Source organism: Delphinapterus leucas, chromosome 17 (assembly GCF_059928025.1).
Source record: "Delphinapterus leucas isolate spDelLeu-1000000601 "Yukka" chromosome 17, BTC_Dleu_Yukka2, whole genome shotgun sequence".
NCBI classification, from domain to species: Eukaryota; Metazoa; Chordata; class Mammalia; order Artiodactyla; family Monodontidae; genus Delphinapterus; species Delphinapterus leucas.
This window is the reverse complement of record NC_143145.1, coordinates 38,322,752-38,350,195: the sequence shown is the minus strand read 5'-3', so window position 1 is coordinate 38,350,195 and position 27,444 is coordinate 38,322,752. Positions and strand designations below refer to the sequence as shown.

General features: G+C 38.5%; 1 protein-coding gene across 14 annotated transcripts in view; it reads left to right on the top strand.

Annotated features, from left to right (window-relative positions):
* The window catches only part of VPS13B (vacuolar protein sorting 13 homolog B), a 795,150-nt gene that overhangs the window by 84,523 nt on the left and 683,183 nt on the right, over positions 1-27,444 (top strand). For 13 of the 14 annotated variants that reach the window (XM_089898526.1, XM_089898529.1, XM_089898532.1 and 10 more), the window contains 4 exons: positions 70-207; positions 1,138-1,225; positions 14,941-15,132; positions 27,222-27,391. In XM_089898526.1, the coding sequence (XP_089754652.1) occupies positions 70-207; positions 1,138-1,225; positions 14,941-15,132; positions 27,222-27,391 (588 nt within the window). The remainder of the gene's footprint in view (positions 1-69; positions 208-1,137; positions 1,226-14,940; positions 15,133-27,221; positions 27,392-27,444) is intronic. The other variant, XM_089898533.1, reaches the window with a different exon arrangement.

Here is a 27,444-nt window from a genome sequence, read left to right as displayed (position 1 = left end):
CAAGGTTTTATTTTCTTTAACTGTCTAATGATTTTTTCTCCTGTTCAAAAATTTTGCATTTATTTTCAGGAAGCCTGTTTCTTCATTTGTGGTGAAAATTTGAATATGAAAGGTTTGACATACCTCACAAATTCATTGTTTGATTACCGAAGCCCAGAAAATAATGGTACTCGTGCAGAATTTATCTTGGATGCAGCTAATCATAAGGTCAGAGAATATATATTTGAGCCAAATTCTAGGTTGTGCTGGGGTGGACACTTCGTGTGAATACTTGTGATTGATGTTTCTTCTCCAGTAATATATTCTGAATGCTAGTTGTTTATTGAAACATCTAGCATATTTTTGTCCACCTTCTATATCTAGAGAGGTTTAAGGAGTGCACAAAGATCTCTACTTTTATATAGCATGCAGCCACAGTTTATCCATTCCCTACTGTTAAAATAGTCATGGAGGAAACATGTAGAATTATTTCTTTTAATTTCAGTTACTTTTGAAGTGTGGGATTAATGAAAAGAAGTGAAGAATTTAACATTTTACTATATGTAGTATTTGAATTTTTCATATAAGATTATATTAATGTACTTTTTATGGAATAAATTAAAAAACTCAAAGTTCCTGAAGATTAGTATAATAGAATCAATGATTTACATTGATTCTACAGACTTACTTCTGTAGTTGAAAGTAAAGAATTTAATTTTTACCTACATAATTAACATACATTTAAAAATATTTTAGTATATTTTTAGTGTTTGAACTGTTTCACATAAGTGTACTGAAATACTAAGGATTAACTGTATTTGAGAGTATATATTAGACCGTTTTGTGATGGTGATAAAGGTCAACACCATACTGCCCTACTCCATTGTAGGTATTCATTAACCAGACATTATTGACAAAGTGGTCAAATTGTCTAGTAGAATTATAGATGTCGTTTTGTGTGGTCCATAGTAGAGGTAACACTACGTTTTTTAGAAGCCAATTCTTTGTGTAACCTCTGTTCTTCTTTCTGTTTTGGTAATCCTTTGAGTTGGTACACATTCTCCATAAGGATATGTGTCTAATTCTTGATCTTTCAGGTTTTAAACTCAAAAGTCTGTTCTATACAATGTATGTTCTGTTTGCTTTGCTTGTTGGCAGGAGACATACACTGAGATAGCTGGAATGCAAAGGTTTGGGGCTTTTTACATGGATTACCTGTATACAATGGAGAACACCAGTGGCAAAGGTACTGGTTTCTTTCCTTTATATTTGCTTTTCCTTGAACAACAGAAACAAAGACTTCTTCAGAAACAATTGGTCCTTGACTGATTGTACTCTGTTACATCAGAGTTACCTTCTGTTACTTTGTGGAGTGGTTTAATTTTAATGTCATGTTAGAATTTTCTTAGATTCTTAACATTTTTAGTCCTTTCTTTGTGCAGCTGATTGAAAAGATTTTTATATAATCAACTAGAATTAGTTCTAATATGTACCAAATATTAAAAATTTTGATACATCAAATTTCATATTAAGTTGTCAAAGAGGATAAACATTTCCTTTTCTCTATTAAATATATTTTGAAGGTTATATAGATCTTTTTATTAAAAAAAGAGTTTGTTGTTTCAAACAGAAAAGTAGAAATATATTCTTCTAGAAACTGTGGACAGTCTTTTATTATTTTATTATGTGTTTCATTTTAGTAATCAAATGATTTCAGAAATTTAACTATACTATGTTGTGCTTATCATTCCAGCCTTTTTCATATTGAAAACTTAGTCAATATAGGGTTACCATTTTTTTGTTAATTTTTCATATTTCGATAAATGATTTCCTTGTTTCAGGTGATGAGTTAGATATTGTGAATGCAAAGAAGACCAAAGCATTTCTCAAGCAACCAATAGGTAGTGTTCATGCACTTAAATAAGTGATTCTAATATAGCATGTTAAGGACAGTAATGTAAACAGACAGCTAAAAGAGGTCCAGGTGAGAAGGGGACTACCTTTGTCTGTGGGGTTGAAGACTTCACAGAGGAGTTGATGTTGAAGGATCGTTAAGTTTGTTAGATGAAAACAGAAGGAAAGAACTGTAATTTTCTACTTCCTGCTTTCAAAATGGATTTCTAAATGTTGGTGTTCTCATTGGTCAAACCTGGATTCACTTCTTTCCCTAAAATCTTCCTGAAGTAATCTTATTCTTTTTCATGGATTTGAGTACCTTCTATATGTTGTTGATGTCCATATTTGTATTTTTAGTCCAAACTTATTCTTTCAGATTTAGAATTAAATATATCCAGTGCACACTTGACATTTTTACTTCTGTGTCTCACAAATATCTCAAAACTGAATATGTTGAAATTGAATTATTAAAACCCTCATGACTACCTACTACTTCTCCCCTATTTTCAGTGTTCTCTTACTGGAAAATTTTTCTACTGTCTTCTAATTGCACAAGCTGGAAATCTGGGAATCTTGACACACTTCTCTCCTGGCATCCAACCCATCAGTGCATTTTGTCAAATTTTATCTCTAGAGTCTCTCTTTTCTTAAGCTTCACCGTTAATGCTCTCATCCAATCTGTTATCATCTAGATTCTAATAGCTTTTTTACTGGCTTTCTCCTTCCACTCTTGCCCTCCTATAATCTATACTGCAATCAGACTGATTTAATTCTGTGCTTAAAATCTTCACTGCCTTCGCATTGCTTTATTTAAAAATAAAATTCAAATAGTTGATCAGCTTTTGCTGTTGAGTTACTTGGTAGATAATGATAACCACCAAGGAAGATAGAGACACAAAAGGAAGATTTTTGGAGGAAAAGATGTGGTGTTTTTTTTTTTTTTTTACATCTTTATTGGAGTATAATTGCTTAACAATGGTGTCTTAGTTTCTGCTTTATAACAAAGTGAATCAGTTATACATATACATATGTTCCCATACCTCTTCCCTCTTGTGTCTTCCTCCTTCCCAGCCTCCCTATCCCACCCCTCTAGGTGGTCACAAAGCACCGAGCTGATCTCCCTGTGCTATGTGGCTGCTTCGCACTAGCTATCTACCTTACGTTTGGTAGTGTATATATGTCCATGCCACTCCCTCACTTTATCACAGCTTACCCTTATCCCTCCCTATATCCTCAAGTCGATTCTCTAGTAGGTCTGTGTCTTTATTCCCATTTTACCACTAGGTTCTTCATGACATTTTTTTCCCTTAGATTCCATATATATGTGTTAGCATACGGTATTTGTCTTTCTCTTTCTGACTTATTTCACTCTGTATGACACACTCTAGGTCCATCCACCTCACTACAAATAAGTCAATTTCGTTTCTTTTTATGGCTGAGTAATATTCCATTGTATATATGTGCCACATCTTCTTTATCCATCCATCCGATGATGGACACTTAGGTTGCTTCCATCTCCGGGCTATTGTAAATAGAGCTGCAATGAACATTTTGGTACATGACTCTTTGAAATATGTTTTTCTCAGGGCATATGCCCAGTAGTGGGATTGCTGGGTCATATGGTAGTTCCTATTTGTAGTTTTTTAAGGAACCTCCATACTGTTCTCCATAGTGGCTGTACCAATTCACATTCCCACCAGCAGTGCAAGAGTGTTCCCTTTTCTCCACACCCTCTCCAGCATTTATTGTTTCTAGATTTTTTTTTTGCGGTACATGGGTCTCTCACTGTTGTGGCCTCTCCCGTTGCGGAACACAGGCTCCGGACGTGCAGGCTCAGCGGCCACGGCTCATGGGCCCAACCACTCCGCGGCATGTGGGATCTTCCCAGACTGGGGCACGAACCTGTGTCCCCTGCATCAGCAGGCGGACTCTCAACCACTGCGCCACCAGGGAAGCCCATGTTTCTAGATTTTTTGATGATGGCCATTCTGACCGGTGTGAGATGATATCTCATTGTAGTTTTTTTTCTTTTTTTGCGGTACGTGGGCCTCTCCCGTTGCGGAGCACACGCTCTGGACGCGCAGGCCCAGTGGCCGTGGCTCACGGGCCCAGCCGCTCTGTGGCATGCGGGATCCTCCCGGACCGGGGCACAAACCCGTGTCCCCTGCATCGGCAGGCGGACTCCCAACCACTGCGCAACCAAGGAAGCCCTCATTGTAGTTTTGATTTGCATTTCTCTAATGATTAATGATGTTGAACATTCTTTCATGTGTTTGTTGGCAATCTGTATATCTTCTTAGGAGAAATGTCTATTTAGGTCTTCTGCCCATTTTTGGATTGGATTGTTTGTTTTTTTGTTATTGAACTGCATGAGCTGCTTGTAAATTTTAGAGATTAATCCTTTGTCAGTTGCTTCATTTGCAAATATTTTCTCCCATTCTGAGGGTTGTCTTTTGGTCTTGTTTATGATTTCCTTTGCTGTGCAAAACCTTTTAAGTTTCATTAGGTCCCGTTTGTTTATTTTTGTTTTTATTTCCATTTCTCTAGGAGGTGGGTCAAAAAGGGTCTTGCTGTGATTTATGTCATAGAGTGTTCTGCCTTTGTTCTCCTCTAAGAGTTTGATAGTTTCTGGCCTTACATTTAGGTCTTTAATCCATTTTGAGCTTATTTTTGTGTATGGTGTTAGGGAGTGTTCTAATCTCATACTTTTACATGTACCTGTCCAGTTTTCCCAGCACCACGTATTGAAGAGGCTGTCCTTTCTCCACTGTACATTCCTACCTCCTGTATCAAAGATAAGGTGACCATATGTGCGTGGGTTTATCTCTGGGCTTTGTATCCTGTTCCATTGATCTATCTTTCTGTTTTTGTGCCAGTACCATACTGTCTTGATTACTGTAGCTTTGTAGTATACTCTGAAGTCAGGGAGCCTGATTCTTCCAGCTCTGTTTTTCGTTCTTAAGATTGCTATGGCTCTTCGGGGTCTTCTGTGTTTCCATAAAAATTGTGAAGTTTTTTGTTTTAGTTCTGTGAAAAATGCCAGTGGTAGTTTGATAGGGATTGCATTGAATCTGTAGATTGCTTTGGGTAGTAGAGTCATTTTCACAATGTTGATTCTTCCAATCCAAGAACATGGTATATCTCTCCATCTATTTGTATCATCTTTAACTTCTTTCATCAGTGTCTTATAATTTTCTGCATACAGGCCTTTTGTCTCCTTAGGTAGGTTTATTCCTAGATATTTTATTCTTTCTGTTACAATGGTAAATGGGAGTGTTTTCTTAATTTCACTTTCAGATTTTTCATCATTAGTGTATAGGAATGCCAGAGATTTCTGTGCATTAATTTTGTATCCTGCTACTTTACCAGATTCATTGATTAGCTCTAGTAGTTTTCTGGTAGCATCTTTAGGATTCTCTATGTATAGTATCATGTCATCTGCAAACAGTGACAGCTTTACTTCTTTTCCGATTTGGATTCCTTTTATTTCCTTTTCTTCTCTGATTGCTGTGGCTAAAACTTCCAAAACTATGTTGAATAAGAGTGGTGAGAGTGGGCAACCTTGTCTTGCTCCTGATCTTAGTGGAAATGGTTTCAGTTTTTCACCATTGAGGACGATGTTGGCTGTGGGCTTGTCATACATGGCCTTTATTATGTTGAGGCAAGTTCCCTCTATGCCTACTTTCTGCAGGGTTTTTATCATAAATGGGTGTTGAATTTTGTCAAAAGCTTTCTCTGCATCTATTGAGATGATCATATGGTTTTTCTCCTTCAGTTTGTTAATATGGTGTATCACGTTGATTGATTTGCGTATATTGAAGCATCCTTGCATTCCTGGAATAAAGTCCACTTGATCATGGTGTATGATCCGTTTAATATGCTGTTGGAGTCTGTTTGCTAGTATTTTGTTGAGGATTTTTGTATCTGTGTTCATCATTGATATTGGCCTGTAGTTTTCTTTCTTTGTGACATCCTTGTCTGGATTTGGTATCAGGGTGATGGTGGCCTCGTAGAATGAGTTTGGGAGTGTTCCTCCCTCTGCTATACTTTGGAAGGGTTTGAGAAGGATAGGTGTTAGCTCTTCTCTGAATGTTTGATAGAATTTGCCTGTGAAGCCATCTGGTCCTGGGGTTTTGTTTGTTGGAAGATTTTTAATCACAGTTTCAATTTCAGTGCTTGTGATTGGTCTTTTCATATTTTCTATTTCTTCCTGATTCAGTCTTGACAGGTTGTGCATTTCTAAGAATTTGTCCATTTGTTCCAGGTTGTCCATTTTATTGGCATAGAGTTTCTTGTAGTAATCTCTCATGATCTTTTGTATTTCTGAAGTGTCAGTTGTTACTTCTCCTTTTTCATTTCTAATTCTATTGATTTGAGTTCTCCCTTTTTTTCTTAATGAGTGTGGCTAATGGTTTATTAATTTTGTTTATGTTCTCAAAGAACCAGCTTTTAGTTTTATTGATCTTTGCTATCGTTTCCTTCATTTCTTTTTCATTTATCTCTGATCTGATCTTTATGATTTCTTTCCTTCTGCTAACTTTGGGGTTTTTTTGTTCTTCTTTCTCTAATTGATTTAGGTGCAAGGTTAGGTTGTTTATTCAAGATGTTTCCTGTTTCTTAAGGTAGGATTTTATTGCTATAAACTTTCCTCTTAGAACTGCTCTTGCTGCATCCCATAGGTTTTGGGGCTATGTGTCTGCATTGTCATTTGTTTCTAGGTATTTTTTGATTTCCTCTTTGATTTCTTCAGTGATCACTTAGTTATTAAGTAGTGTATTGTTTAGCCTCCATGTGCTTGTATTTTTTACAGGTCTTTTCCTGTAATTGATACCTAGTCTCATAGTGTTGTGGTCGGAAAAGATACTTGATACGATTTCAGTTTTCTTAAGTTTACCATGGCTTGATTTGTGACCCAAGATATGATCTGTCCTGGAGAATGTTCCATGAGCACTTGAGAAAAATGTGTATTCTGTTGTTTTTGGATGGAATGTCCTATAAATATCAATTAAGTTCATCTTGTTTAATGTGTCATTTAAAGCTCGTGTTTCCTTATTTATTTTCATTTTGGATGATGTGTCCATTGGTGAAAGTGGGGTGTTAAAGTCCCCTACTATGACTGTGTTACTGTTGATTTCCCCTTTTATGGCTGTTAGTATTTGCCTTATGTATTGAGGTGCTCCTATGTTGGGTGCATAAATATTTACAATTGTTATATCTTCTTCTTGGATCGATCCCTTGATCATTATGTAGTGTCCTTCTTTGTCTCTTCTAATAGTTTTTGTTTTAAAGTCTATTTTGTCTGATATGAGAGTTGTTACTCCAGCTTTCTTTTGGTTCCATTTGCATGGAATATCTTTTTCCATCCCCTCACTTTCAGTCTGTATGTGTCCCTAGGTCTGAAGTGGGTCTCTTGTCGACAGCATGTATATGGGTCTTGTTTTTGTATCCATTCAGCCAGTCTGTGTCTTTCGGTGGGAGCATTTAATCCATTTACATTTAAGGTAATTATCAATATGTATGTTCCTATTCCCATTTTCTTAATTGTTTTGGGTTTGTTATTGTAGGTCTTTTCCTTCTCTTGTGTTTCTTGTCTAGAGAAGTTCCTTTAGCATTTGTTGTAAAGCTGGTTTGGTGGTGCTGAACTCTCTCAGCTTTCGCTTGTTTGTAAAGGTTTTAATTTTTCTGTCAAATCTGAATGAGCTCCTTGCTGGGTAGAGTAATCTTGGTTGCAGGTTTTTCTCCTTCATCACTTTAAATATGTCCTGCCAGTCCCTTCTGGCTTGCAGAGTTTCTGCTGAAAGATCAGCTGTTAATCTTATTGGGATTCCCTTGTGTGTTATTTGTTGTTTTTCCCTTGCTGCTTTTAATATGTTTTCTTTGTATTTAATTTTTGACAGTTTGATTAATATGTGTCTTGGCATGTTTCTCCTTGGATTTATCCTGTATGGGACTCTCTGCGCTTCCTGGATTTGGTTAACTATTTCCTTTCCTATATTAGGGAAGTTTTCAACTATAATCTCTTCAGATATTTTCTCAGTCCCTTTCTTTTCCTTTTCTTCTTCTGGGACCCCTATAATTCGAATGTTGGTGCGTTTAATGTTGTCCCAGATGTCTCTGAGACTGTCCTCAGTTCTTTTCATTCTTTATTCTGCTCTGCAGTAGTTTTTCCTACTATTTTATCTTCCAGGTCACTTACCTGTTCTTCTGCCTCAGTTATTATGCTGTTGATCCCATCTACAGTATTTTTCATTTCATTTATTGTGTTGGTTATCATTGCTTGTTTCCTCTTTAGTTCTTTTAGGTGCTTGTTAAATGTTTCTTGCATTTTGTCCATTCTATTTCCAAGATTTCGGATCATCCTTACTATCATTATTCTGAATTCTTTTTCAGGTAGACTGCCTATTTCCTCTTCATTTGTTAGGTCTGGTGCATTTTTATCTTGCTCCTTTATCTGCTGTGTGTTTTTCTGTCTTCTCATTTTGCTTATCTTACTGTGTTTGGGGTCTCCTTTTTGCAGGCCGCAGGTTCGTAGTTCCCGTTGTTTTTGGTGTCTGTCCCCAGTGGCTAAAGTTGGTTCAGTGGGTTGTGTGGGCTTCCTGGTAGTGGGGACTAGTGCCTGTGTTCTGGTGGATGAGGCTGGATTTTGTATTTCTGATAGGCAGGTCCACGTCTGGTGGTGTGTTTTGGGGTGTCTGTGGCCTTATTATGATTTTAGGCAGCCTCTTTGCTAATGGGTGGGATTGTGTTCCTGTCTTGCTAGTTGTTTGGCATAGGGTTTCCAGCACTGTAGCTTGCTGGTCGTTGAGTGAAGCTGGGTGCTGGTGTTGAGATGGAAATCTCTGGGAGATTTTTGCCGTTTGAATATTATGTGGAGGTGGGAGGTCTCTTGTGGACCAGTGTCCTGAAGTTGGCTCTCCCACCTCAGAGGCACAGCACTGACTCCTGGCTGCAGCACCAAGAGCCTTTCAACCACACGGCTCAGAATAAGAGGGAGAAAAAGTAGAAAGAAAGAAAGAGGATAAAGTAAAATAAAATAAACTTAGATAAAATAAAATAATTAAAATAAAAAATAATAAGAAAAATTTTTTTAAAAGTAAAAAGCAAAACAAAACAAAAAACCGGATGGATAGAACCCTAGGACAAATGGTGAAAACAAAGCTATACAGACAAAATCTCACACAGAAGCGTACTCATACACACTCACAGAAAGCGGAAAAGGGGAAAAAATAATATATCTTGCTCCCAAAGTCCACCTCCTCAATTTGGGATGATTCGTGTCTATTCAGGTATTCCAGAATTTCAGGGTACATCAAATTGATTGTGGAGATTTAGTCTGCTGCTCCTGAGGCAGCTGGGAGAGATTGCGCTTTCTCTTGTTTGTTCGCACAGCTCCCGGGGTTCAGCTTTGGATTTGGCCCAGCCTCTGCGTGTAGGTTGCCGGAGGGCGTCTGTTCTCCGCTCAGACAGGACTGGGTTAAAGGAGCTGCTGTTTCGGGGGCTCTGGCTCACTCAGGCCACGGGGAGGGAGGGGCACGGAGTGCAGGGCGAAGCCTGCAGCGGCAGAGGCCGGCGTGACGTTGCACCAGCCTGAGGCACGCTGTGCGTTCTCCTTGGGAAGTTGTCCCTGGATCCTGGGACCCTGGCTGTGGCCGGCTGCACAGGCTCCCTGGAGGGGAGGTGTGGATAATGCCCTGTGCTTGCACACAGGCTTCTTGGCGGCGGCAGCAGCAGCCTTAGCGTCTCATACCCATCTCTGGAGTCTGCGCTGTTATCTGTGGCTCGTGCTGGTCTCCGGAGCTCCTTTAAGCAGCGCTTTTAATCCCTTCTCCTTGCGCACCAAGAAACAAAGAGGGAAGAAAAAGTGTTTTGACTCTTTGGCAGGTCCAGACTTTTCCTCGGACTCCCTCCCGGCTAGCCGTGGTGCACTAACCCCTTCAGGCGGTGTTCACGCCGCCAGCCCCAGTCCTCTCTCTGCGCTCCGACCGAAGCCCGACCCTCAGCTCCCAGTCCTGCCTGCCGTGGTGGGTGAGCAGACAAGCCTCTCGGGCTGGTGAGTGCTGGTCGGCACCGATCCTCTGTGCGGGCATCTCTCGTCTTTGCCCTCCGCATCCCTGTGGCTGCTCTCTCCTCCGTGGCTCCGAAGCTTCCCCCTCCGCCACCCGCAGTCTCTGCTCACGAAGGGGTTTCTAGTGTGTGGAAACCTTGCCTCCTTCACAGCTCCCTCCCACCGGTGCAGGTCCCATCCCTATTCTTTTGTCTCTGTTTTTTCTTTTGCCCTACCCAGGTACGTGGGGATTTTCTTGCCTTTTGGGAGGTCTGAGGTCTTCTGCCAGCGTTCAGTGGGTGTTCTGTAGGAGTTGTTCCATGTGTAGATGTATTTCTGATGTATCTGTGGGGAGGAAGGTGATCTCCCCGTCTTACTCTTCCGCCATCTTCCCCCTCAACTCACAAAAGATGTGTTGTGAGGTACCCGTGGACATTGGTTGAGATGCTCAGGAGTCAATTGTATGTATTAGGTTTCCTCCACTACAGCATTCGTATGAAACTTTGGTAATCTGAAATGGTGTAAAGTGAAGAAGCAGTTACCTTAGGACAGATCTTGTTAACTGATGCGCAAAATAAATTGAGAAAAGCGCGTGTGCTCAAAGACACAGTTCAAAGCTGTGGTGGCTTGATATTGAGATTCTGAGTATAGCTCCTGGGGAAGGAGTTTGCTGGTGCCACTCTAGACGCTAGGGGTGTGCGCTGCCTCTGTAATGCTTCACTGCAAAACAAGTGGTGAATGCTGTTTTCACCTTTTTGTTGTAAAAGTGAATATTCTCTTCACATTTATTTTGGTTAGGGAAACAGATCTTTTGTAAAAGTGAAATGGCCTAAAGCTAACTTTTGAAAAGCAAGGGATACCTGTATATGAAAGTACAATTCAGAAGTCTGTGTTCTAAGAACTTTGCAAGTTTTTATTGTGTTGTAGTTGCCAAATGTAAGCTGGTAGGTTTCCTTTTGTTTAGTATGATGTCTTACACATGTGCTGTGAATTTGGTATTTTGTGAGGTGGAGTATGAAGTAGTCCGCCTATCAAGTAAAGGAAACCTCTCACTGAAAATTTTATTTGTATATATTTGTTTCTGAAGTTTTTAAAAGATTGAAACATGATTTATATTTGCTAGGGTGCTTATATATTTTCTGCCTTAGAAGCTGGTAGTTTTCTACTTTTTGAATTTTTCACGTATTCCATTCCTGTGAATATTGTGCATTTTTGTATAGATATCTTAGTCTTTAACTTTTTTTAAACAAAATGTTAGATCATAACATACAAACAGAAAAGTTCTATACATTTACATACAGAATAGCAAAGAAATAGAAACACCTGTGTATTCCCCACACAAGCCAAGAGACAGGACAGTGTCAACATTGCTGGTCTCCTGTGTGTTCCTTTTCCATCACAGTCTTCTCCCTCCCTCACTGGAAGAAACTGCTCTTCTTAGGCTTGTGGTAATCATTTTCTTGCTTTTGGTGTACTGCTTACACAGATACTTTCTCAGCTGTGCAATTAGATAATTTTTTTGAGTAAATAATAAGATTCCACTGTTAATTTAACTTGTGAATGTCACATGTTCATTAAAAATGTGTTCATTCATTCACCCAGTAATCTGTTTGCTTGTTCTTTGCCTGCTTTTTGGTAGCTGCTTTTATATGTGTGTTTCTCATTGTGAATCTATATTCACTGATAATATAGTGATGGTGATAATGGCTAATATTTATTGAATGGTTTTAAATGTAAGGCACTCTTCTGAGTGTTTTACATATAGTAGCTAACTTAATCTTCATAATAACCCTATAAGTCGATAACAATATCCTCATTTTCCATATGATGAAACAGCCAGTCCTATACAGGTTTTGTAACTTGGCCAAGATCACACACCTGTTATGTGGAATTTGAACCCAGCTAGTTTAAACTCTACAGCTTGCATTGATAACTACCGTGTTCAGATTTTCTTCTTTCTTGGATTACTTGAAACAAGAAATTTGTGGAATTTTCAGTATTTATAAACCTAAGAAGAGTATTTTGAATTCTTAAAAGAGGTTAATTTTGAATTCTTCCAAGAAATATTTTATCTAAAATTCTTGGTTTGTTGTGATGACATTTATTTTTTTCTGTAGTCCAAGTTATCAAAAAGTGCCCTAAATTTTATCTTAGATATCTAAATGCATATTAAACTAATAATTTTACAAAGTTTGTAGTGGATTCTGAAATTTTGAAAGCAGATTTGATTGGTGTGCTTTAAGTAAGTTCATGATAGTATTTACTTAATGTAAAAAACTAGTAAATGCAGTAAGAAAAAGAGCTTGTATTATTTATTTTTGTTGTGATAAATGATGTCGTAGTACTTTACTCACATTATAAAATGACATATAAAGAAAAATTCGGTTAGTAAGTTTCTTGTGCTGCTGCTTGATATTAATAAGCATTCTGATAATTCATTTTTCTTTTGCTACTTGAAAGCACTCACTGTTTTAGAAACTAAATTATTTCTTATTAATATAACTTTAAATATTATTGCTGTAACTTTTAGTCTTTTTTATTTAAGAAGTTATTGCAAATGTTTTTATGGACCTAAAGTAGATAGCTGAAAACAACAGGAATATTTTAGAGACATAGAGATAAAATTGAAACTATTTAGTTATTGGATTGAGGAAAAGGATGAGAGAGAGGCATCATGGTTCATTACCCTTTTGAATCCGGATGTCTTGGGAGAGTGTTGGTGTTAATTTAGGGGAATGTTGGAGTAGAAGCATTTGTGTTTCCTAAATTATTCTATTTAAGGATTAATTTTCTAGTTCCTGGGTTAGAGCTACTTTTTTTCTTTAAAGGATGGGTTTTATACAGAGACTCAGATTCATAAGGTATAAGTAAAATACAAGCAAACTTTAATGAGAACCATTGGGGAAAGAAAGTAGGTGAATTTCTAGTAAAAGAAGACATGTAGGGATATATAGTTCTCACGAATGAAAGTAGAGTTCGTTGTGCACTGGCACAGATGGTTGGTGGAGTTGTTTTTGTAGCTTGCAGATTCCTCTTCACATAGGGAGAAGAATAATTTTCTATTAATAGGTATAAAGGTATGGGCAGATGTAGGCAGTACAGGTTCTTTTGCCTCTGGCTGTCCTGGAGAGACTGGCAAGTCCTTCATTTTAATTAGGCTAACTTGATATTGTCTTGACTCTAATAAGAATAGCCAAACATTCAGGGGTCTGGAGTGACCAAACTTATTGAGGGTGAGCACAAGTAAATACCTTGCTGAAAAGATGTAGCTAAAAGCCAGTCACAGTTTTACATTTTAGATAAGCTACTGGCATTAAAATCAAGTTGCATTATCTTAAAAAAGAATAGAAGCCTCTAGACTTCTGTTGTTTTAGAGACAATCTGATGTCTAAAAGAAGGGTCTTCTTGTAAATTGACATTTTTTAAAGAAGCCTAATAGCCTCTGTAGGACTCAAAGAAGGATATTTTCCTTGTTTTTGAATATTTTGATTTGCAACCAGAGTCCTTCTGGTTATCTTCAAGCTAACCTCATCCTAACAGGTAACTCTAGAAATGTCTGGTTTAGCTATGGAAAGTAGCATTTTTTTATGTTAATGGTATGTTATTTATACCTAATTTATAATGTGACTCTTATTTATGTATATCATAAAATATGTTTAAGATTAACTTTGTATGTTTTATTTGTGACATTTAAGTCTGTGTGTAGTCATCTTGTTAAGAATATATGAGGACTTCCCTGGTGGCGCAGTGGTTAAGAATCTGCCTGCCAATGCAGGGGACACAGGTTCGAGCCCTGGCCTGGGAAGATCCCACATGCCACAGAGCAGCTAAGCCCATGCGCCACAACTGAGCCCGTGCTCTAGAGCCCGCGAGCCACAACTGCTGAGCCTGCGTGCCAGAACTACTGAAGCCTGCGCGCCTAGAACCCATATTCCACAACAAGAGAATCAACTGCAATGAGAAGCCCGCGCACTGCAACGAGGAGTAGCCCCCGCTCACTGCAACTAGAGAAAGCCTGCGCGCAGCACAGAAGACCCAACGCAGCCAAAAATAAATAAATTTGAAAAATGTTTTTTTTTTAAAAGAATATATGAATAATAAATTTAATTATTTTTTCGTCTCTGCTACTGTGACTAGAGATTGAACTGGACTCCTTTGTTTGAAATGAAGGAAATGTATTTTTGAAAAAGTTACTAAAAGGTGTAGATATACAATTTTTGATTAACTGGGCCTTCCTAGACTCTAAAGGTAGTAAATGCTGGAAAGGTTTACTTCCCTATTTTTTTTTGAATAAACATAAGACTTAAGAAGTAAAATTTACTGTATGTTATCACTTAAAATGGTGAATTTATATATTAAAATCAAATCTCAAAGGTGTGGACAGGTTAGATAAGGAGAAATACCTGTAGGTAGTGCTAATATTTTCTTTAGAAGACATCCTTCGTTCCTCGTCGACATATGGGCAGATAAGGGATTGGGGAAATTGGATTCCACCCTGTGGAGCATGGCCATAATGATTTTATTCTGGAAAAAGTTCAAAGCGAGTAATACCTATTGTTTACTTCCATGGTCATTAGAAAACTCTCGAGGCACCTTTGAACATGTAGCTTTAAGCAATCAGTTTTTCCGTGTAACTTCTAAGATAAAATAGTAAAATGCAACTTCTTTGAGAGTCTCCTTTCCCACTCAACCTAATAGTATTGTATATAGAATTATTAGGTATAGGCCAATTAGGTTTTAGAGAATAATATTTAAGAATGACCATTTCAATTTTATAGCACATCTTATAACATTAAATAGATAACAGGAATAATTGTTTTTCAAATCAGCTGTTTTTTGTTGATAATACCTTCTCATCTACATAAAGAAAAATATAGATCAGCAGGGTTCTGTGTATCCAGTTGATGTAGAATTGGTTTTAAGGCATTAAGCTCTAAGCTAAAAAGATGAGAAATATTAAAATATATATTTGGTATATCTGATTGATGCTTACCTATTAATATAATTTTGGCTTCTTGTAGGTTCTGCAAATCAACCAGACTTTTCTTCGGGGAAAAGTGAAGATTTGGGAACACTTCAGGAAAAGTCTACCAAAAGCCTTGTTATAGGTCCTCTTGATTTTCGCTTGGATAGCAGTGCAGTACATAGAATTTTAAAAATGATTGTTTGTGCCTTGGAACATGAATACGAACCATATAGTAGACTAAAACCAGGTTTGTTTTTGGCTTAATTTTGAATCTTGCCAGTTGATCTGAATGACTGTATAATCCAACTTGTTGTATTTTGCTAACTTAACGTTTTTAGTATGTTTTGCCTATCTGATTTTCATATATTTACTTGTTAATTTAAAGAGTAAACTTACATGTGGAAGTTACAGGAGAGGTTGGTATTCCACAACTATTTGCATAAGTATGTGCTTTTTTTGCCAGCATTTGTCAGTATTTTATTTTATTTTATTTTTTTAACATCTTTATTGGAGTATAATTGCTTTACAATGGTGTCTTAGTTTCTGCTCTATAACAAAGTGAAACAGTAATACATATACATATGTTCCCATATCTCTTCCCTTTTGTGTTTCCCTCCCTCCCACCCTCCCTATCCCACCCCTCCAGGTGGTCACAAAGCACTGAGCTGATCTCCCTGTGCTATGCGGCTGTTTCCCACTAGCTATCTACCTTACGTTTGGTAGTGTATATATGTCCATGCCTCTCTCTCGCTTTGTCACACCTTACCGTTCCCCCTCCCCATGTCCTCAAGTCCATTCTCTAGTAGGTCTAGTAGGACACAGTCTTTATTCCTGTCTTACCCCTAGGTTCTTCATGACAGTTTTTTGTTTTTCCCTAAATTCCATATATATGTGTTAGCATACGGCATTTGTCTCTCTCCTTCTGACTTATTTCACTCTGTATGACAGACTCTAGGTCTATCCACCTCATTACAAATAGCTCAATTTCGTTTCTTTTTATGGCTGAGTAATACTCCGTTGTATATATGTCCCACATCTTTATCCATTCATCCGATGATGGACACTTAGGTTGTTTCCATCTCCAGGCTATTGAAAATAGAGCTGCAATGAACATTTTGGTACATGACTGTTTTTGAATTATGGTTTTCTCAGGGTATATGCCCAGCAGTGAGATTGCTGGGTCATATGGTAGTTCTATTTGTAGTTTTTTAAGGAACCTCCATACTGTTCGCCACAGTGGCTGTACCAATTCACATTCCCACCAGCAGTGCAGGAGTGTTCCGTTTTCTCCACACCCTTTCCAGCATTTATTGTTTCTAGATTTTTTGATGATGGCCATTCTGACTGGTGTGAGATGATATCTCATTGTAGTTTTGATTTGCATTTCTCTAATGATTAGTAATGTTGAGCATTCTTTCATGTGTTTGTTGGCAGTCTGTATATCTTCTTTGGAGAAATGTCTGTTTAGGTCTTCTGCCCATTTTTGGATAGGGTTGTTTGTTTTTTTGTTATTAAGCTGCATGAGCTGTTTATAAATTTTGGAGATTAATCCTTTGTCAGTTGATTCATTTGCAAATATTTTCTCCCATTCTGAGGGTTGTCTTTTGGTCTTGTTTATGGTTTCCTTTACTGTGCAAAAGCTTTTAAGTTTCATTAGGTCCCATTTGTTTATTTTTGTTTTTATTTCCATTTCTCTAGGAGGTGGGTCAAAAAGGGTCTTGCTGTGATTTATGTCAAAGAGTGTCCTGCCTATGTTTTCCTCTAAGAGTTTGATAGTTTCTGGCCTTACATTTAGGTCTTTAATCCATTTTGAGCTTATTTTTGTGTATGGTGTTAGGGAGTGATCTAATCTCATACTTTTACATGTACCTGTCCAGTTTTCCCAGCACCACTTATTGAAGAGGCTGTCCTTTCTCCGCTGTATATTCCTGCCTCCTTTATCAAAGATAAGGTGACCATATGTGCGTAGGTTTAATCTCCGGGCTTTCTACCCTGTTCCATTGAGCTATCTTTCTGTTTTTGTGCCAGTACCATACTGTCTTGATTACTGTAGCTTTGTAGTATAGTCTGAAATCAGGGAGCCTGATTCCTCCAGCTCCGTTTTTTGTTCTCAAGATTGCTTTGGCTATTTGGGGTCTTTTGTGTTTCCATACAAATTGTGAAGTTTTTTGTTCTAGTTCTGTGAAAAATGCCAGTGGTAGTTTGATAGGGATTGCATTGAATCTATAGATTGCTTTGGGTAGTAGAGTCATTTTCACAATGTTGATTCTTCCAATCCAAGAACATGGTATATCTCTCCATCTATTTGTATCATCTTTAATTTCTTTCATCAGTGTCTTATAATTTTCTGCATACAGGTCTTTTGTCTCCTTAGGTAGGTTTATTCCTAGATATTTTATTCTTTCTGTTACAATGGTAAATGGGAGTGTTTTCTTAATTTCACTTTCAGATTTTTTCATCATTAGTGTATAGGAATGCTAGAGATTTCTGTGCATTAATTTTGTATCCTGCTACTTTACCAGATTCATTGATTAGCTCTAGTAGTTTTCTGGTAGCATCTTTAGGATTCTCTATGTATAGTATCATGTCATCTGCAAACAGTGACAGCTTTACTTCTTTTCCGATTTGGATTCCTTTTATTTCCTTTTCTTCTCTGATTGCTGTGGCTAAAACTTCCAAAACTATGTTGAATAAGAGTGGTGAGAGTGGGCAACCTTGTCTTGCTCCTGATCTTAGTGGAAATGGTTTCAGTTTTTCACCATTGAGGACGATGTTGGCTGTGGGCTTGTCATACATGGCCTTTATTATGTTGAGGCAAGTTCCCTCTATGCCTACTTTCTGCAGGGTTTTTATCATAAATGGGTGTTGAATTTTGTCAAAAGCTTTCTCTGCATCTATTGAGATGATCATATGGTTTTTCTCCTTCAGTTTGTTAATATGGTGTATCACGTTGATTGATTTGCGTATATTGAAGCATCCTTGCATTCCTGGAATAAAGTCCACTTGATCATGGTGTATGATCCGTTTAATGTGCTGTTGGAGTCTGTTTGCTAGTATTTTGTTGAGGATTTTTGTATCTGTGTTCATCATTGATATTGGCCTGTAGTTTTCTTTGTTTGTGACATCCTTGTCTGGATTTGGTATCAGGGTGATGGTGGCCTCGTAGAATGAGTTTGGGAGTGTTCCTCCCTCTGCTATATTTTGGAAGGGTTTGAGAAGGATAGGTGTTAGCTCTTCTCTAAATGTTTGATAGAATTTGCCTGTGAAGCCATCTGGTCCTGGGGTTTTGTTTGTTGGAAGATTTTTAATCACAGTTTCAATATCAGTGCTTGTGATTGGTCTTTTCATATTTTCTATTTCTTCCTGATTCAGTCTTGACAGGTTGTACATTTCTAAGAATTTGTCCATTTGTTCCAGGTTGTCCATTTTATTGGCATAGAGTTGCTTGTAGTAATCTCTCATGATCTTTTGTATTTCTGCAGTGTCAGTTGTTACTTCTCCTTTTTCATTTCTAATTCTATTGATTTGAGTCTTCTCCCTTTTTTTCTTAATGAGTCTGGCTAATGGTTTATCAATTTTGTTTATCTTCTCAAAGAACCAGCATTTAGTTTTATTGATCTTTGCTATTGTTTCCTTCATTTCTTTTTCATTTATCTCTGATCTGATATTTATGATTTCTTTCCTTCTGCTAACTTTGGGGTTGTTTTGTTCTTCTTTCTCTAATTGATTTAGGTGCAAGGTTAGGTTGTTTATTCGAGATGTTTCCTGTTTCTTAAGGTAGGATTTTATTGCTATAAAATTCCCTCTTAGAACTAGTTTTGCTGCATCCCATAGGTTTTGGGTCATTGTGTCTGCATTGTCATTTGTTTTAGGTATTTTTTGATTTCCTGTTTGATTTCTTCAGTGATCACTTCGTTATTAAGTAGTGTATTGTTTAGCCTCCATGTGTTTGTATTTTTTACAGATGTTTTCCAGTAATTGATATCTAGTCTCATAGCGTTGTGGTCAGAAAAGATACTAGATACAATTTCAGTTTTCTTAAGTTTACCAAGGCTTGATTTGTGACCCAAGATACGATCTATCCTGGAGAATGTTCCATGAGCACTTGAGAAAAATGTGTATTCTGTTGTTTTTGGGTGGAATGTCCTATAAATATCAATTAAGTCCATCTTGTTTAATGTATCATTTAAATCTTGTGTTTCCTTATTTATTTTCATTTTGGATGATGTGTCCATTGGTGAAAGTGGGGTGTTAAAGTCCCCTACTATGAATCTGTTACTGTCGATTTCCCCTTTTATGGCTGTTAGCATTTGTGTTATGTATTGAGGTGGTCCTATTTTGGGTGCATAAATATTTACAATTGTTATATCTTCTTCTTGGATTGATCCCTTGATAATTATGTAGTGTCCTTCTTTGTCTCTTCTAATAGTCTTTATTTTAAAGTCTATTTTGTCTGATATGAAAATTGCTACTCCAGCTTTCTTTTGGTTTCCATTTGCATGAAATATCTTTTTCCATCCCCTTACTTTCAGTCTGTATGTGTCTCTAGGTCTGAAGTGCGTCTCTTGTAGACAGCAAATATATGGGTCTTGCTTTTGTATCCATTCAGCCAAGCTGTGTCTTCTGGTGGAAGCATTTAGTCCATTTACATTGAAGGTAGTTATCGATATGTATATTCCTATTCCCATTTTCTTAATTGTTTTGGGTTCGTTATTGTAGGTCTTTTCCTTGTCTTGTGTTTCTTGCCTAGAGAAGTTCCTTTAGCTGTTGTTGTAGAGCTGGTTTGGTGGTGCTGAACTCTCTCAGCTTTCGCTTGTCTGTAAAGGTTTTAATTTCTCTGTCAAATCTAAATGAGATCCTTGCTGGGTAGAGTAATCTTGGTTGCAGGTTTTTCTCCTTCATCACTTTAAATGTGTTGTGCCAGACTCTTGTGGCTTGCAGAGTTTCTGCTGAAAGATCAGCTGTTAACCTTATGGGGATTCCCTTGTGTGTATTTGTTGTTTTTCCCTTGATGCTTTTAATATGTTTTCTTTGTATTTAATTTTTGACAGTTTGATTAATATGTGTCTTGGCGTATTTCTCCTTGGATTTATCCTGTATGGGACTCTCTGTGCTTCCTGGACTTGATTAACTATTTCCTTTCCCATATTCGGGACGTTTTCAACTATAATCTCTTCAAATATTTTCTCAGTCCCTTTCTTTTTCTCTTCTTCTTATGGAACCCCTATAATTCGAATGTTGGTGCAGTTAATGTTGTCCCAGAGGTCTCTGAGACTGTCCTCAGTTCTTTTCATTCTTTTTTCTTTATTCTGCTCTGCAGTAGTTATTTCCACTATTTTATCTTCCAGGTCACCTATCCGTTCTTCTGCCTCTGCTATTGATCCCATCTACAGTATTTTTCATTTCATTTATTGTTTTGTTCATCATTATTTGTTTCCTCTTTAGTTCTTTTAAGTCCTTGTTAAATGTTTCTTGAATTTTGTCTATTCTATTTCCAAGATTTTGGATCATCTTTACTATCATTATTCTGAATTCTTTTTCAGGTAGACTGCCTATTTCCTCTTCATTTGTTAGGTCTGGTGGGTTTTTATCTTGCTCCTTCATCTGCTGTGTGTTTTTCTGTCTTCTCATTTTGCTTATCTTACTGTGTTTGGGGTCTCCTTTTTGCAGGCTGCAGGTTCGTAGTTCCCGTTGTTTTTGGTTTCTCTCCCCAGTCGCTAAGGTTGGTTCAGTGGGCTCTGTAGGCTTCCTGATGGAGGGGACTAGTGCCTGTGTTGCGGTGGATGAGGCTGGATTTTGTCTTTCTAGTGGGCAGGTTCACGTCTGGTGGTGTGTTTTGGGGTGTCTGTGGCCTTATTATGATTTTAGGCAGCCTCTTTGCTAATGGGTGGGATTGTGTTCCTGTCTTGCTAGTTGTTTGGCATAGGGTGTCCAGCACTGTAGCTTGCTGGTCGTTGAGTGAAGCTGGGTGCTGGTGTTGAGATGGAAATCTCTGGGAGATTTTTGCCGTTTGAATATTATGTGGAGGTGGGAGGTCTCTTGTGGACCAGTGTCCTGAAGTTGGCTCTCCCACCTCAGAGGCACAGCACTGACTCCTGGCTGCAGCACCAAGAACCTTTCATCCACACGGCTCAGAAGAAAAGGGAGAAAAAGTAGAAAGAAAGAATTAGTAGAAGAAAGAAAGCAAGCAAGGAGGAAAGAAAGAAAGAAAGAAAGAAAGAAGGAAGGAAGGGACGGAGGGAGGGAGGGACGGAGGAAGGAAGGAAGGAGGGAAGGTAGCAAAAAAAGAAAGAACATAAAGTAAAATAAAATAAGATAAAATATAATAAAGTTATTAAAATAAAAAATAATTATTAAGAGAAAAGAAAAAACGGACGGATAGAACTGTAGGACAATGGTGGAGGCAAAGCTATACACACAAAATCTCACACAGAAGCATACACATACACACTCAGAAAAAGAGGTAAAGGGGAAAAAATCATAAATCTTGCTCTCAAAGTCCACCTCCTCATTTTGGGATGATTCGTTGTCTAAAGGAGGGAAGGAAGGAAAGAAAGATCGAAAATAAAGTAAGATAAAATAAAGTTATTAAAATAAAAAGTAATTATTAAGAAAAAAATTAAAAGAAAAAAAGAAATCGGACGGATAGAACCCTTGGACAAATGGTGGAAGCAAAGCTATACAGACAAAATCTCACACAGAAGCATACTCATACACACTCACAAAAAGAGGAAAAGGGGAAAAAATCATAAATCGTGCTCTCAAAGTCCACCTCCTGAATTTGGGATGATTCGTTGTCTAAAGGAGGGAAGGAAGGAAAGAAAGATCAAAAATAAAGTAAGATAAAATAAAGTTATTAAAATAAAAAGTAATTATTAAGAAAAAAATTAAAAAAGAAAAAGAAATCAGACGGATAGAACCCTTGGACAAATGGTGGAAGCAAAGCTATACAGACAAAATCTCACACAGAAGCATACTCATACACACTCACAAAAAGAGGAAAAGGGGAAAAAATCATAAAGCTTGCTCTCAAAGTCCACCTCGTCAATTTGGGATGATTCGTGTCTATTCAGGTATCCCACAGATGCAGGTACATGAAGTTGATTGTGGAGCTTTAATCTGCTGCTTCTGAGGCTGTTGGGGGAGATTTCCCTTTCTCTTCTTTGTTCTCACAGCTCCCAGGGGCTCAGCTTTGGATTTGGCCCTGCCTCTGCGTGTAGGTCGCCGGAGGGCGTCTGTTTTTCACTCAGATAGGACGGGGTTAAAGGAGCCACTGATTGGGGGGCTCTGGCTCACTCAGGCCGGGGGGAGGGAGGAGTGCGGGGCGGGCCTGCGGCGGCAGAGGCCGGCGTGACATCGCACCAGCCTGAGGTGCGCCGTGCGTTCTCCCGGGGGAGTTGTCCCTGGATCACGGGACCCTGGGAGTGGCGGGCTTCACAGGCTCCCCGGAAGGGGGGTGTGGATAGTGACCTGTGCTTACACACAGACTTCTTGGTGGTGGCAGCAGCAGCCTTAGCGTCTCATGCCCGGCTCTGGGATCCGCGCTGTTAGCCGCGGCTTGCGCCCGTCTCTGGAGCTCCTTTAAGCAGCGCTTTTAATCTAACCCTCTCCTCGCGCACCAGGAAACAAAGAGGGAAGAAAAAGTGTCTTGCCTCTTCGGCAGGTTCACACTTTTCCCCGGACTCCCTCCTGGCCAGCCATGGCGCACTACCCACTTCTGGCTCTGTTCACGCCGCCAACTCCAGTCCTCTCCTGGCGCTCCGACCGAAGCCGGAGCCTCAGTTCCCAGCCGCGCCCGCCCCGGCGGGTGAGCAGACAAGCCTCTCGGGCTGGTGAGTGCCGGTCGACACCGATCATCTGTGCGGGAATCTCTCCGCTTTGCCCCCCACACCCCTGTTGCTGTGCTCTCCTCCGCGGCTCCGAAGCTTCCCCCTCCGCCACCCGCAGTCTCCGCCCGCGAAGGGGCTTCCTAGTGTGTGGAAACCTTTCCTCCTTCACAGTTCCCTCCCACTGGTGCAGGTCCCGTCCCTATTCTTTTGTCTCTGTTTATTCTTTTTTTCTTTTACCCTACCCAGGTACGTGGGGAGTTTCTTGCCTTTAGGGAGGTCTGACGTCTTCTGCCAGCGTTCAGTAGGTGCTGTGCAGGAGTTGCTCCACGTGTAGATGTATTTCTGGTTTATCTGTGGGGAGGAAGGCGATCTCCGCGTCCTACTCCTCCGCCATCTTCCCGGAAGCCTGTCAGTATTTTATTGTCACCTTTTGATACTCTTCCCCTTGTATACTCCTGAAATATGACCATTTTTCCACTTTAGTGGATTCTAAGGAGGAGACACGAAGAAGATGGGTTTTAAGCATATGAATTTAAAATTCAAGAAAACTTAGGTCCTACTGGTAAAAAAATTTTGTGTGACTGATATTTTCTGCATGGTATAAAGATAGGTTATCACAGTTTCATAAAATACAAATTTCCTTTTCATGCAATGAAGCACTCTAGAGCAGGACATAAGAGTATAATGAAGGAGTATAGAATAATAAAGACCTCAGCCTGTGGCATCAGGCTGAGTTTGACCCCCACTTCTTACTGACTTTAGGAAGTAATCAACATCACTGATTTTTCCATTTCTCTATCTCTATGAGTTTAATTATTGCGATAGAGTTGGTTAAATTGTCTCCCCAGTATCCATTCTCCTCTTATAGTAATAGAAATTTCTATGGTAGAAATTTTCATGATAGAAATAGACTTCACTTCCCAAATGCAGTCATATGACTAGGTTCTGGCTACCGGATGGGAGCAAAACTTCGTGTGAATTTTTGCGACAGTACTTTAAAAGGAAAAGAGTGTGCCTTCCTTTTTTACTGTTTCCCTTCCTTCTTGCTGGAAGGCAATTATAATGGCAGGGCTGGACCTGCTAGCTTCAACTCTGAGATGAAAACTGCGTGCTGAGGGTGACAGAACAATAAGATAGAGAGAGCCTAAGTCTTCAGTAGTGTGGTGGCACCATGGATCCTCTAGACTCAGATTGTTGAGTGAAAGAGAAATAAGCATTGTTTTTGTTGACACTTCAGTTATTTTCTCTTGTCACAGCAAATTTGCTGTTGTCCTAAATGATACACTTATAGGACCTACTTCCAAAGACTAATGCATGTAAAATCACGTAACATAGTGCTGTAAGTGCTTGATATGTTCATGCATTCATTTCTTGCACCTTGCTTGAATGCCTGCTCCATTGCCAGATACTCTGGTAAGTGCTAGGATAGTATGTACAGAATGGCTAGAACAGAAAACTGTGACAGCACCAAATGTTGGGGAGGATGTGAAGAAACTGGATCACTGATTCATTGCTGGTGGGAATATAAAATGGTACAGCCACTCCTAAAAACGTTTTGGCAGTTTTTTATAAAACTTAACATGCAGCTGCCATATAGTCCAGCAACTGTATTCCTGGGCATTTATCCCAGAGAAATGAGAACTAATGTTCATACAAAAAATAGTATATAATTAATTTTTCTCTTGTTAAAACCCAAGCTGGTAGGTACTCCAGGGGACTAGGGTGACTCTCTTTCATGATGTGGTCTTAGACCCAGAATTCCTTTTATCTTGTTTTTCCACCATCCTCTGAGGTATACTTCATCTACATGGCCAATGTTGGCTCACCATTACAGTGTCTAATTTTAATCAACAGGAAGGGGGAACAAGAGAAAACGGTAGACAGGTAGTTTCACTTAATGACATGGCTCTGTCATCTTATTGACCCAAACTTAGTAACATGTCCCTGCACCCAGCAGCCAGGGAGGCTGGAAAATGTATTCTCTAGATGGAGTCCATATACCTCACTTAAAATTCAGAGAGTTTTATTGCTAAAAGGAAGAAGAAAAGATTGCAATTAGCAATCTCTTCCACAGTGGAATTACGCCACACACACACACACACACACACACACACACGTTTGTATAAAATGAATTTTTACTTGAAGCAGTTTATCATTTCAGAAATATTTATGATCTCTATAAAGCAACTGCTGCTAACTGACTTTGTACAGGCAGTTCTCTGAGTAGTTAGCAGTTCCCCCCCTCCCTTTTTTTTTTACTTCATTATTGAAGTATAAGATACATACTGGAAAGCACACAAAACTAAGGGTATGGTTTTGTGAATTTTGTAAACTTAACCACATCTATGTGGCTAACTGTTCAGGAAATGGAACCTTACCACAACTCCAGTATTCTCCTTCTTGCCCTCTTTTGGTTATTACTCTGAACCCTGAGGGTAGCCACCCTCCTTATTTCTAACATCCTAGATTTAGTTTGGCATATTTTAGAATTCATGTAAATGTAATCACACAGTATATATTCTTTTGCCTGTGGCTTTAGCTTACATTATGTTTGTGGGATTCATTCTCATTTCTTTTTAGTATCCCATTTTGTGAATATACCATAACTTATTTATCCATTTTACTGTTGATGAGTATTTGGTTAGTTTCTAGTTTTTGGTTATTATGGTAGTGATGCTACCAACATTCTAGTACATACCTTTTGATTAACATATACTAATTTCTGTTGGGAATTTAAGGGTGGAATCACTTAGGTAAAACGATCATGTATGTTCACCTTTAGTAAATATCTCCAAACTGTTTTCAATTTGGTTGAATCACTTTACACGCCTACCAGCAGTGTAGGAGAGTTTTAGTTGCCCTTCATCAGGGGGTTAGCAAATTATGACTTATTGCCTCTTTTTGTACAGCTTAAGAGTTGATAATGGGTTTTGCATTTTAAATAGTTGGAAAAAATACAAAGAAGATTGATATTTTGTGACACATGAAAACTATATGAAAATTAATTTTCAGTTTTCATATGTAAAGTTTTATTGGAACATAGTCTTGCTCATTTAGTTATGTGTTGTCTGTGACTGCTTTTGTACTACAGTTGCAGAATTGAGTAATTGGGGTAAGCTGTATGACCCACAAAGCCTAAAGTATTTTTTTTTTAATTAATTAATTTTTGGCTGTATTGGGTGTATTGGGTCTTCGTTGCTGTGCATGGGCTTTCTCTAGTTGTGGCGAGCGGGGGCTACTCTTCGTTGTGGTGAGCGGAGGCTACTCTTCGTTGTGGTGCACGGGCTTCTCATTGCACTGGCTTTTCTTGCAGAGCATAGGCTCTAGGCGCGCGGGCTTCAGTAGTTGTGGCTCGCGGGCTCTAGAGTGCAGGTTCAGTAGTTGTGGCCCATGGGCTTAGTTGCTCCACGGCATGTGGGATCTTCCTGGATCAGGGCTTGAACTCGTGTCCCCTGCATTGGCAGGTGAATTCTTAACCACTGTGTCACCAGGGAAGTCCCCTAAGGTATTTTCTTTTCTTTCTTTTTTTTTTTTTAAATTTTATTTATTTACTTATTTTTGGCTGTGTTGGGTCTTCGTTGCTGTGCGTGAGCTTTCTCTAGTTGCAGCGAGCAGGAGGTACTCTTTGTTGCGGTGTGCGGGCTTCTCATTGCAGTGGCTTCTCTTGTTGTGGAGCATCGGCTTCAGTAGTTGTGGCTCGTGGGCTCTAGAGCGTAGGCTCAGTTGTGGCGCACGGGCTTAGTTGCTCCTTGGCATGTGGGATCTTCCCGGACCAGGGCTCGAACCTGTGTCCCCTGCATTGGCAGGTGGATTCTTAACTGCTGCACCACCAGGGAAGTCCCTCCTAAAGTATTTTCTATATGGCTCTTTATAGAAAAAGTTTGCTGATACGTATTTGCCAACTTTTAGTATTCTTAGTCTTTTTCATTTTAGCTTTTCCAGTGGATGTGTAGTGCTACCACATCGTGACATTATTTGCAGTTATCTGATACCTAACAATGTTAACTTGCTTTTGAAATAACTTTTGACCATTTGGATATATTATCTTTTGCTTGTTCAAGGCTTTTTTGCCCATTTTTCCATTGAATTATTGGTTTATTTTTGATTTTTAGGTAGTTTTAAATTTTTAATATGCTGTGCGTACAAGTCCTTTATGCATATACCTATGTCTATCTATGTGTCTGTCTATGGCAAATATTTTCTCCTAGTCTATGGCTTGAATTTGCATTATCTCAGTGGTGTTTTTATGAAAGGAAGCTGTTATTCTTTTGATGACAGAGATTAAAAATTTCTTTAAAATATTTTAAAATATAAAACAAATTTTTACATAGCAAAGGCATACATTTTTAGAGTAATTTATTCTTCTTTAAGGCAACATTTTTACAACTGCTTCATTGTTGAAAAAAAGAATTTGACCTTAAAATTTGGAGAACTGATTAATTTTTTCATTAATTAAGAAAATTATTTAAAAATAAATTTTCATTGCATTTTTATTATTTCATTTTAGATATTAAGGGTGAAAGTGAAACAATGCTGAATCCTGAAGAAGTGGCATCTTTGGAGGAATATATTCCTACTCGACATACAAGTATTACTCTCCTCAAATGTACCTTTACAATTTTCATGGCTGAATTCAACTTGCTGGATCATTTGCTACCTGTCATTATGGGAGAAAAGGTATATTTTGTCATTTACTACTTGTTTTCTCATACATGTATATTTATTGGTCC